General features: G+C 39.2%; 1 protein-coding gene across 1 annotated transcript in view; it reads left to right on the forward strand.

Moving 5' to 3' along the window:
- The window catches only part of apbb2a (amyloid beta (A4) precursor protein-binding, family B, member 2a), a 44,676-nt gene that overhangs the window by 5,953 nt on the left and 25,066 nt on the right, over positions 1-13,657 (forward strand). Inside the window, exons 5-9 of the mRNA XM_081382976.1 lie at positions 142-270; positions 1,423-1,556; positions 1,643-1,703; positions 4,069-4,203; positions 5,104-5,231. Coding sequence (XP_081239102.1) covers positions 142-270; positions 1,423-1,556; positions 1,643-1,703; positions 4,069-4,203; positions 5,104-5,231 — 587 coding nt within the window. The remainder of the gene's footprint in view (positions 1-141; positions 271-1,422; positions 1,557-1,642; positions 1,704-4,068; positions 4,204-5,103; positions 5,232-13,657) is intronic.

Here is a 13,657-nt window from a genome sequence, read left to right on the forward strand (position 1 = left end):
GAGTGAAACGGCTTCCTGACTAAAAAAATTATGTCGGCCGGGACTTGATTTGTTAATTTGTGGTTGTTTATGCGTGTGCGTGTGTGTGTGTGTGTGTGTGTGTGTGTGTGTGTGTGTGTGTGTGTGTGTGTGTGTGTGTAGCGGCCCAGCAGTATCGTGTCGGACAGCTCTGTGGAGCCCGTTCCTTCATCCGCCTCGTCACCCTCCTCTTCCTCGCTGTGTTACGAGGCGATGGGACGCGCCGCCAGTTTCCTCAACAACAACTACCTGGTAAACACCTGAAATAAACACAAAGCCACTAGAGCTGCGCTTTGACGCAAACTTCATGATTTGATTATGATTCACAAGCATGCGATTTAGTTCATTTCCGAACTTCAATCTGATCCGATTCATGAGAAAAAACTGAGAAATCAGCCGTTCAGAAAGCATCCGATCATAGAGATGTGGATGTGTGCAGTCTCTGCATTAATTCACTTCAGTCTCGTCATGTTTATTCACACAGCACTTTATACAATTGCAGCAGATTTACAGTAATAAACATGAGCAACAGTGTCAGAGTCTCTTTAGATTAGAATCACAGCTTCAGTTTCTGCTATCAAGCGTCTCTCCGGTGTGTTCGTGTGTTTACTCGCGTCTGAACAGAAGAAATGAACCGGAGAAGATTCACACCTCAAAGAAGGCGGAGCCTTATGACATCTTATGACATCATCACTACAGACCAATAAGAGTTCAGAGGCGTTTAACAGCCAGAGCGAACTTTTCCAGAAAGTTTCGAACTCCCAAAAACAAACTCAAAACGAACTTCATATTAGCCTGAATTTTTCAAAATGACGTCACAAGTATATCAGGGCGTTTATGCTTTAAAGTTTAAACGACACAGGGAACCCTGTGAGTCGGTACAAATATTACAGCTTAAAACTGATTTGTGCACAAACATTTAAGTTGCACATATGGCAGGTTTTTTTAATAATAATGTTAAAATAAAAACCTTTTAATGACATGATTATGTTTCTACTCCAATTCATTTTTTGAAATATAAACATTTAAACAGTGGCTTTCACAACTTGTTTTCGTAACGAATTTATTCAAACACACATTAAGTGTAGAACAAGTTAAAGTAAAATATAATGCATATGTAATAGTGCGTATAAAGTAGTCAACATTTGAAGTGGATCAAAACCTTTCATCAAAGTTATACATGAATTTTGAACAATACCCGTTCTTGTCTAAGGAAAACTGTGATTAACTTTTTTGATCCACTTCAAATGTTGACTACTGTATATATATATATATATATATATACAATATATACAGTAGTATATAGTATATATATAGTAGTATATATATGTATATGCTATGGAAGGCAAGCAAATGTTTTCTGAGATTTGAGACTTTATGCAGCTTTTCTATCATTCTTTACAGGACCTGACGGAGACATGCGACTCCCGAGAGAAGCGTCGCGAGCGTGAGCGACAGGAGGAGCGCGAGAGAGAACAACAGATGAACCGAGAGAGTTTAGGAGCTCACGGCGGCCCGTACAGCTTCATCAACCACAGGTGAAGCTCCTCACCTGTCAATCAGGGGATATATTAATCATAAAACCACAGGAAAGAAGCTTCATGATGATCTTTATCCTCCTCAGAGCTAAAGTCCCATCAGCCCCTGCAGACACCATCATTCCCATCAATGACCCGGAGACTCAGGTAACTCTGCTGATAAACTGCACTTCAACAGGTGTTAATCACTCTGGAGATCAGACACAGGGTTTCTCTAATTGTAAATATTAACACAACTTGTAACAAGAAGAATGAGCACCAAAATATCAGCATTAAACAATGATGAGGGATGACACAACATCACAAATAAAAAATAAAAATAAAAAACAATATAAAATAAAGAATAATTATGAGGGATGAGATGAAATCACACAGACATCACAAGTAAAAAAAAATTAAAAATAATGATAATAATAATATCGAGGGGTGACATAAAATAACAGACACCACAAAATAAATAAATAAATAAATAACGATAATAATAACAACGAGGGATGACATACAAAATAACATAGACACCACAAATAAAAATAAAAAAACAATATAAAATAAATAATAATATTAATAATGAGGGATGACAAAATCACAGACATCACAAATAAAAAATATAAAATAAATAATAATAATATAAATGATCTTGGTAATCTTAGTTAAATCCTCGGATGTTTTAATGTGTTTTTTTGTTTTGAGGAATCAGCACGTTTATCTAAGAACAAAATAGGGAAACATTAGGTTTAGAAGTTATCATTTTGGATTTATGAATATGAAATTTGCCCGACAAGCACAAAATGATTATATTCTGACCAGATATTATGGAAAGATATTAAAGCATAAAACTAGCATCATAAACAGTGATATTTATCAACAGTGACGCCGTGTGGCGCTGCCTGGAACTACTCCTGAGCAGGCGTTTGACGCAATGCATTTTGGGAACAGAAGAATGACATCATCTTTAGGTTCAATAAGAAACAGCTGATGTCTAATATACAAGATTGTTATATTTGAGATCTTCTCTTAATATTTTGAACACATTTGTCCAATTATGCTACTTTAACTTGATAAAAAAAAAAGAATAAATCAGGTTGATCAGATCAATAGGATTTATAGGGTTTAAGTGATAGTGAAATGAAAATTAGCCCATGATTTACTCACCCTCAAGCCTTCCTAGATGTATATGACATTCTTCTTTCAGACGAACACAATCATTATATTGAAAAATGTCCTGGCTCTTCCAAGCTTTATAATGCAAGTGAATGGCTGTTTCTGTTTTGAAGTCCATAAAAGTGCATCTGTCCATCATAAAAGTGCATCTGTCCATCATAAAAGTGCATCTATCCATCATAAAAGTGCATCTATCCATCATAAAAGTGCATCTATCCATCATAAAAGTGCATCCATCCTTCATAAAAGTACATCTATCCATCATAAAAGTGCATCCGTCCATCATAAAAGTGCATCCATCCTTCATAAAAGTGCATCCGTCCATCATAAAAGTGCATCCGTCCATCATAAAAGTGCATCCGTCCATCATAAAAGTGCATCCGTCCATCATAAAAGTGCATCTATCCATCATAAAAGTGCATCCATCCGTCATAAAAGTGCATCTGTCCATCATAAAAGTGGATCTATCCATCATAAAAGTGCATCCGTCTATCATAAAAGTGCATCCGTCCATCACAAAAGTGCATCCGTCCATCATAAAAGTCCATCTGTCCATCATAAAGTGCATCCGTCCGTCATAAAAGTGCATCTATCCATCATAAAAGTGCATCTATCTGTCATAAAAGTGCATCCGTCCGTCATAAAAGTGCATCCATCCATCATAAAAGTGCATCTATCCATCATAAAAGTGCATCTATCCATCGTAAAAGTGCATCTGTCCATCATAAAAGTGCATCCATCCGTCATAAAAGTGCATCCATCCATCATAAAAGTGCATCTATCTGTCATAAAAGTGCATCCGTCCATCATAAAAGTGCATCCATCCAACATAAAAGTGCATCCATCCATCATAAAAGTGCATCCATCCATCATAAAAGTGCATCTGTCCATCATAAAAGTGCATCCATCCATCATAAAAGTGCATCTGTCCATCATAAAAGTGCATCTGTCCATCATAAAAGTGCATCCATCCATCATAAAAGTGCATCTATCCATCATAAAAGTGCATCTGTCCATCATAAAAGTGCATCTATCCATCATAAAAGTGCATCTGTCCATCATAAAAGTGCATCTATCTGTCATAAAAGTGCATCCGTCCATCATAAAAGTGCATCCATCCATCATAAAAGTGCATCTATCCATCATAAAAGTGCATCCATCCATCATAAAAGTGCATCTATCCATCATAAAAGTGCATCCGTCCATCATAAAAGTGCATCCATCCATCATAAAAGTGCATCTATCCATCATAAAAGTGAAAGTCTGAAAGAAGAATATACACCTTTTCATCTTTGGGTGGACTATCCCTTTAAGACCGGAGTTGAGGTCCAGTGTGCTGGTCTGCTTGCAGGTGTTCTGGGTCCAGTATCTGGGCTGGTTGGAGGTTCGGGAGGCAGATCTGATGTGTGGGAAGAGCGGCTCGACGGTCAGCGACTGCATTCAGCAACTACAGCGACGCAGAGAGACAGACAGCGACCGGACGAGGGTGAGACGGGTTCACGTCTGATCTCACTCATATACTCACACCCAGTGTTACTTTTAATGACAAGTAATACGTTACATTATAGCGTTACTCCCTTAAAAAGTAACTAGTTGCGATACTTAGTTACTTTTTAAGAAAAGTAATGCGTTATGTTACTTTTGCGTTACTTTTTTCCCACCTGGGCTGGGATTGTTTTTTTATAACAAAAAAGTAATATTTTTGGGCAAATGTAAAGACCCTTTCACACCAAAAGTGAAATAATAAGCCTCAGGCTGAAGGAAATGCAAATTGACTCCTGTACATTAGGGGGCGCCGCTTAAACCTTTCAGCTGCTGTTATTCCGGATAACGGAAGAATAGGATGCAGAAGAAAAAAGTTTAACACTTACTTTACCAATAAAAACAAAAAAATCTATAGTCATTTTTGCTTATGGTTTTACTGAATCATCGAAGGTCAGACAATAAAGTGAGATTAAATGCATAAACACGTAAGTTTTTTTTAACATAATTAGGTTTTGGAGATAGTATTCTGATTCTGCATTTCACTGATTTTATGCATTTTGATGAATATTGAATCTTTTTTTTTGTGCAAGTGAGATGAGTAAATGCATGCTCACATTTAGTCTAAAACGTTTATTATTGTTACACACACACACACACACACACACACACACACACACACACACACACACACACACCATGTTGGCTGTTGTTATGTAAGTTTTGTTGGCCTTGGTTTTTGTTGTATCTGTCACCTGTAAATAGTATTTGTTTCCATAATAAATAAATAAAAAAGTAATGCTTTACTAGTTACTTGAAGAAGTAATCTGATTACGTAACTCAAGTTACTTGTAATGAGTTATTCCCAACACTGCTCTCACGTCTCTCTCGTTCTCTCGCTCAGAGACAGACGATGCTACTGGTCCTTCAAGATGTCACTCTCAGCCTCATCGACGCCACTGACCACACCCTCCTGCACTCTCAGCCAATCAGCTGCATCCGCGTGTGGGGAGTGGGGCGGGGCCTCAGCAGGTCAGACACAAGCCTTTCTAACTCCATTAAACGCTTGTTTCGAGGTGATTCAGCTTTTCTGCAGACGGTGTTGTGATGTTTACGGCTTTTTGAAGTTAATACATGTACATGACGTGTTTAATATCATCGAAGGAGATTAATTCGATCACATTTTAAATGTTTTTGTTTCTGACATACTCTTAAAGGGACACTAAGTGGGAATTTCTCCCATCTAGTGGTGAAACTGTATTTTGCATTCAAACGAATAATGCTCTCCAGCGCCGCACTTTTCCAAATGCGCGTTGCATCTACGGTTGCCGTTATGTACCAAAAAGCTATGACAGGATGTCTTATAATAGCACTTCGAGTTTTTCTTCGGGTGAACAGGTTTGTTATTTAAAACAAACTGAAACTTGAATCAACGAAAAAAGAATGTTACAGTATAAATGACTGACTGTGAAAAACATTAACTATGGTAGTTAGTAAGTAATGCCGCCTTAATTCGTTATATTTTTGAAGTACGTGCATTGTTAGATATCATCATCATCCGTGCCTTCTCTAACGTTACTTTACTCAATAGCTGCTATTCATCAAAGAGCCTGTTTAACTTACTATGAATAGAATAGATAAATAGATATAACTATAAATGTTCTACTGTCTATATAATAAAGTTCACAATAAAGCAATGAAAAATAAGCTTGTAATTAAGACCGTAACATTGACTTACCTGTCGAGAAGAAAGCAGGAAACTTCAGCATCTCTTTTGAAAGCTTTCTCCTGCATTAGCTATCCCGACATTTAACCTTGTTTTTGTAATCTCCGGTCACGTTTCCTTTTACGGTCTATTTTGGACTTTTTCGGCGACGAGAACTCATCCTGTGACTCAGCATATGTATGAATAAACGGTGTATAAATATTAAATAACCGTACAGTGCATCCTTTTAAACTTGCCGCGGCAGTGACAAGCGCCTCTCTCTGCTCTGCTCCTCGCTTCTGTTGACTTCAGTCACGTGACGCTGGCTCTGAACGAAACACGTTGTGGAAACGCGTTGGCCTAGTACTTTTTGTCCCTCTCTGCTATTATAGTTTTTCAAGATGGCGGAACTACATGGAAGCCTCCGTGGACCTACCCGTCCCATGTATATAAAGATAATAAATTCTTCGTTTACGAGGATTAGTCTGATCATTGGCAGAGGTATTTGTACATCATTGAGGGCATATTTATTAATAAAAATATTGATTTTAGATAATAAAATACCTAAAAAGCTACATATTGTCCCTTTAAAAGCCACTGTGACATATTATATGCCTCTTTTTACAAGATGTAATATAAATCTATGGTGTCCCCTGAATGTGTCTGTGAATTTCAGCTCAAAATACCCACAGATCATTTATTATAGCTTGTCAAATTTTCCCCGTTTTGGGTGTGAGCAAAAACACACAATTTTTGTGTGTCCCTTTAAATGCAAATGACTTTAGCTCCGCCTCTGTTCAGAAGAGGGCGGAGTCTTTGCATGAGCTTCAGAAACTCCGGGAATAACAAAACAGGCCAATCTCACTCATCCAGAATCTCAGTATAACCAGTAGCGAGAGCAGCCTTACGGAGAGACTCAGGAAGAGTTCCACTTTTAGACGTTTCTGAAAGTTAGTGGAGACATTTATATAGTTGTTGTGGAGTTACATTGATCATCTCATCATCATGTTTAGCTTCTCCACAAGTGTCCACAGTTCCTGAGGTGTTTATAAGACAGCGGTGACATGTTCTGGTCAATAGTGTTCAGTGCTCGTCTGTGCTCAACCACAGAACAGTTTCAGGCTCTGCTGGATCTTCTGCCGTTGCGTTAGAACTGGTCTCTGTTGACGCTCGAGAAACCAAATGGCGGCTGGTGAGTGTAAACGTGCAGATTAAGGGCCGGTAATATTATAATAAGATCCTCTTCATACGTCAGAAGGGGAGTGAAGTCTCATCTGATTATTTTTTTGACATGCTTACACAGAAAAGTTACTGGGTTTCACTTTTCACGTTTTCTGTGTCGGTAGAAGCACCGATTATTATGGAAGCTTGTTTCCGCCACAAAATAAAACATTTTAAAAGATAATTGCGACTTTTTATCTCAGAATTGCGAGATATAAAGTCAGAATTGCGTGAAATAAAGTCGCAATTGCGTCTTATAAAGTCAGAATTCGGACTTTTTTTCTCGCAATTGTGACTTTATATCGCGCAATTCTGACTTTATAACAGATAATGGCGAGTTATATCTCGCAATTCTGACATCTTTTCTCACAATTGTGAGATATAAAGTCCAATTCTAAGGGAAAAAAAAACAGACTTTATTTTTTTACCTCAGAATAGTTTATATCTCACAATTCTGACTTTATAACACGCAATTGCGACTTTATTTCTCAGAATTGTGACTTTATATCTCGCAATTGCGACTTTATTTCTCAGAATTGTGACTTTATTTCTCACAATTCTGACTTCATATCTCGCAATTCTGAGAAAAAATGTCACAATTCTGACTTGATATATCGCAATTGTGAGAAAAAAAGTCACAATTATTATTATTTATTTATTATTCAGTGGCGGAAACAAGCTTCCATAGATTATAGCACTGAAACACACAAAAAGTCAGATTTTCATGATATGTCCCCTTTAAATCTAGCATGTGAAACACGGCGCGCTATGTAACAAACAGTAGTATATTACAGTCACGTGACCTTGTTATGTTGCATATTTAATTCAGTGATCGGCATCACACACATAAATGTCATAAATATTATTATTTTATATCCAATTGTGCGTCAGAATCGTATACTAACACATGCAGTATGGTATTCTTTGGGTTTTTATTATTGCATGCTCCGTACGATAGAGTTTTTCACGCATGAAGACAGTCTGTTAAGACAGTATGGATACTGCAGAAATAATAATCTGAGGGGAAGTCGAGTGCAGTGCATTGTGGGATACAGTATGCGTCTGTTCTGGTGATTTACTGCACATTTTTGCAAATGTAGTGGGTCATTTGGGTATTTTAAGGAGAAAAAACACCCAAAACATTTATGAGCTCCATAAATGCCGCTTTTTGGGAGCAACATTATGCTGATATTGCATTTTATTATTTATATTTTTGGCTGCAACTATTTGCACTGTGCAAATCGCAATAAAGTGTAAATAGTGGTTAGATGCTATAATTGCATCTCAGTTTATTGTAGAATATAAAAAAAACAGAATGTAATAATAACAACATATTCAGTGCATATGATTATATTTATTACATCATTACTTGTCACAGTCCCTTAAGCCCTACCCGGTACACTATATTCCCACTATTAAATACACGTTTTATTCGCACCTTTCGAATAGTTTCAAAATTTTCATTTAAATTAAACTCCAAGCTGATATGTGACGGGAAAAGGGAGAAGAAAGAGTTCAGTAAAAGCTGGATTTGTACTCGGGTTTGTCTCCGCATCACTGATACCTCAGACAGGTTTTGATTGGCTGAATCAGGCACTGGTGGGCGGAGTTACTGTAAACAGCCTATTTGCATGTGGCGTAAATATACACGCTATATATATTCTTTGGTTGTGCACCTGACTGTTATTTTTTTAGATGTGCATGCTTTCTGAAATTTGGGTATTTCATGAAAATAATAGTATGAGGGGAAGTCGAGTGCAGTGCATTGTGGGATACAGTATGCGTCTGCTCAGTGATTTACTGCACATTTTAGACAATTCCTGTGTGCCCAGTTACATACTGCAGGAATGATAGCGTGAGTAGCATGCTGTTCTGTGATGAATGCTCTCTCTCTCTCTCTCTCTCTCTCTCTCTCTCTCTCTCTCTCTCTCTCTCTCTCTCTCTCTCTCTCTCTCTCTCTCTCTCTCTCTCTCTCTCTCTCTCTCTCTCTCTCTCTCTCTCGTCCCCTGAGGAAGATGAAAGCTTTAGTGTTCAGTGTTAATGGCAGAGACGTGTTGGAGAGACGCAGAGAGTGATGAGAGACATTACAGCGCCCACTCTCTCTCTCTCTCTCTCTGCTGAGTGAGTGTGTGTGTTTCGCAGACGGTGGTTCCTCTGGTGTGTGTGTGTGTGTGTGTGTGTTGCTGAACCATAAACCACATTGATTCACTGACTCCAGCGCAGAGCGAACCTCTCACAACAACCGCGAGAGAATCCAGTGACGTCATCTGACGGAGAGCAAGGCTTCTGATGTGGAAACTGATCTTTATTTCTGGAGGCATTGAGATTTTATAATACTATATTATATTTCGGTGTGAGATCTGGGCTGGATTTCCCGATAGCGTTGTCTCTTAGCGCGCTACGAAGACTCTTTAAAGTGTTCTTTAGGTATTCTTAGCACTTCAGAAGTAGTTGAAATTGCATTTATTAGGACTCATGGGATATTATAAAAAATAATTGAAACTATATTATTCTATGATAGCCTAGCCTACATATTTCAAAATTGTATCATATATATATTGCTTCCACAATAACGGCACATTACAAATGTTTACGTGCTTTTCTTCTCTTTCCCATTTTTGGTAATTTCCAGCATTTCAGTAATAAAAGTGTATATCGTACGTACGGTGCTCGGCAGTGATCCAAAAGGATTTAAACAGGGAATTTTGAATCTCTTCTTGTGAACTCAGAGATGTAGCGTAGAGTTATGGTCTGGCAAAGCTTCATTAATAACTCATTTCCAAAGGGGCGTCACCAACGGACGTCGCTCAAATGCCTCTGGGCGCAATTGGATAGACCTAAAACCAATCGGAACGATCGTCATCGTGTAAAGCCCGCCTCAACGTTTCTGATTGGTGCCTCGATCTGGACGGATTAGAAATCGGCTTGAATGCCAGACAGTGTTGCCAGATGTACGATAATTATCGTATTTGTACGATAATTTTGACCTCTGTACGATGTAGGATCAATAATGGAAAAAATCTTATAATGTACGATAATTTCAGAACTGTGTGACACTTCAAACGATGGTCGTTGTAATCATAGGGCTTCTCATTGATCTAGCTGTGGATTCTACGTCTACCGGCCGGAAGAACGTGTAGAGAGAGGGAGCGAGAGACCTTGTGTGTGTGTGCTAGTGTGCCTCACGAAGCGCATGTAAGGACCCAACCAATCAATTGTAAGTGCGGGCGGGCTTTTACTCCCGAACCGAATTAATCAGAACCAAACCCCCCCCCCCCCCCCCCCCCCTTGTACAGGTTTGACTCGTGTACGCTAATTTTCTTCCAAATACGATACTTTTGAGCTTCTGGTACGATACTTGGACATTTCCAATCTGGCAACACTGATGCCAGACTAACTTGCAGAGCAAATCTAAATTTGCCGGAAGTTTGTCTGGGTTTTCCCAGGCTATCAGAAATGTGGATTCGGACTGAAATTAAATCGCCACACGACCGCGTTTGTCAAAAACCGTTGGTATTTTGGCCAGGGATTTTTACGCGGGTTAAGTGAGAAAAAACACTGACATTCCGGATTCGGACGGCAATAAAATCACAGACTAATCCCTGTAAATGATGAAAATACTGTATGACCCCATGAGAAACAATTAACGTCCGAATTGTGCTTAAAGCTGCAATATGTAATTTTATTTGCCGCTAGGAGTCGTTAACCTCTTACAATAACAAAGGCGTCGGTTGATGACACATAAGCGTAATGATGGATCTTGTCGTCACGCTGAAGGATCTAATAATGTTTATGGATGAGTGAATACACTGATGTTTTTAGCATGACTGTGGAATGAAGCGGCGCGAGTGCTAATGAGAGACTGATCTCAGCGCCACACGCGAGTCCCGCGGATATAAAGAGATGAGGACATTTAATCCTACCGAACTAACTTACCCGCTAGTGCTGAATAACACTAACACAGGGCAGTTTATTAGACGAATGAAACTTGTGAGGGAACGCAGCGCTGTTTCACTTGCTCTACACTATCACACTAAACTGCATTTGAGTGTGTTAAAGTTATATTGTTATTCTGTGTGTTAGTTTGTCTGTATGAGACTAGCAGTGCGCGAGATCAACATTACTGATCATATTCTAACATTTCATGTTGAGCTGTATAACACTGATTAGTTTTATGTACATTTGCCCACCTCTACATTTGCGTGTCTCTGTCGAGCGGGAGTTAGCCGCGGATGCTAGCTCTCGGCATCTCGAAAACGCCACGCTGATATTGATCCTCGTTTTAGTTCTCCTTTTGTCCCAAAGTCTGCTTGCCATGATCCATAATGTTTGAACGAAACAGCGGGAGCGCGCCGCTAGACGTAACGCGGTTATCCACGTCCGTCGCCATGGTTACCATGGGAATACCAGCCAAAACCAGGGATAACGCGGATGTTATGTGAACATGGACGAGCCATTATTTAAAATGGGAATATCTCTGAAATTAAAAATCTTTGGGAACTTTTTGGGATATTGTGAGTACACAACTGCAGGAAATATATCACACTGTGCAAGTGACTTTTGGATATTTTATTACAAAAATCGTACATATTGTAGCTTTAACTGGCAGTATAAGCTTTCACTGGCCTTTGAAAGCGCTCTGCGGACGGCGCCGTCTTTTAGCACAACTATAAGGTATGCTTAACTAAGAACGTTTCGGGAAACGCGTATTAGCGATAAGGTTCAGCTTACGAACCCCGTAGCGTTAAGTAGGTTTCGGGAAACCCAGCCCAGGAGAGATCAGATCTCATAGGTAAATCTTACCAAAGAAATACTTTATATAAACCCATTTTAATGATCATTTAATGTCATTTAACATATGTCATTTACCTGTAATAACATAACTGTAATTTCCTATTATCACTGTAAACAATCTATATTGTTAAAGCACTGTATAAATGAAGGTGACTTGACTTGATTTAGTGCACTAACTCTGTTCAGCTTCTAGCACTAACTATGTACACTACAGTATGTAACCTCATAAGAAACATCTTTAGTAATAATTATGAACAAATTATCTCAAAGTTTTGTCAGCTTCAGTGAGTTAGTATTTCAGATTGAAGTTGCAGTACCAGCGTGAGCCAGCAGGTGTCGCTGCAGACCCAAACTTCACCGGCTGAACTGACATGTTTTAGCATAGAAACAAATTGGTTGTATCCCAAATGATGCACTATACACACTGTGTACTTATGCTCTATGCGTGTCGAGTGCATGAAGTGTCCAACATCAGTGAATTAAGTGATTAAGTGCATCATCTGGGTATTTAAATTGGGTTAGTCTTTAAACCGCTTCTAGAGTATCACTAACTTTAATGGCTTTTGCTGTTGTTGTTTGTTTGTTTGTTTGTTCTCACTGTTTATTTCAAAGAGAAACGGTATTAAAACAGGGATTAAATTAAAAACTGTAATATCATAATGAAACTGAAATAATTTTTTTGTTTTATCTAAAAGTGTCTACTAAATTAATAAATGTAAATGTAAATTTATCCAAAAGCAATAAGAGCAATTTTTGTATTATTTGATTTGAAAACGTGATGTTGAGAGAACGAGAGATGCGGACCGATAGAGACGAGGTGGAGAGACTATCACTGGTTAAGAAAGGAAAAGAGAGAGAGATTGTGTGTTTCTTTCCTATTGCTTTTAGAGAAACATCACAAACACACACTCGCACATTTTTGTGCACTTACACACACACTCGCACATACTTACGCATACACACACACACACACACTCACACACACACACACACACACACACACACACACACACACTCACACTCGCACTCGCACATACTTGTGCACTCTCACAAACACACACTCACACACACGCACACATGTGAAACAAGTCTGGCCAGAGGAAACACACACACGTCACTCACAGACTCACACATGCACGCACACACACACACGCCCATCTCTCGTTCTCTCATACACACACACACACACGCACACACACACGCACACACACACACACACACACACACTCGCACATTCTTGCGCACTCACACACACTCGCACATACTTGTGCACACTCACAAACATACACTCACACACACGTGAAACAAGTCTGGCCAGAGGAACCTCCATCTGTGAAACACACACACACATGTCACACACACACACACACACACACACACACACACACACACACACACGCCCACACGCCCACACACACACACTTGCGCACTCACACACACACTCTCGCACATACTTGCGCTCGCACACACACACACACACACACACACACACACACACGCACACACACACACACACACTCACAAACACACACTCACACACACGTGAAACAAGTCTGGCCAGAGGAACCTCCATCTGTGAAACACACACACACACACACACACACACACACACACACACACACACACACACACGTCACACACACTCACACACACACACACACACACACACACACACACACACACACACACTCTCGCACATACTTGCGCGCACACACACACACACACACACACACACACT

The sequence above is a fragment of the Scardinius erythrophthalmus genome (assembly GCF_964197995.2).
Source record: "Scardinius erythrophthalmus genome assembly, chromosome: 13".
NCBI classification, from domain to species: domain Eukaryota; kingdom Metazoa; phylum Chordata; class Actinopteri; order Cypriniformes; family Leuciscidae; genus Scardinius; species Scardinius erythrophthalmus.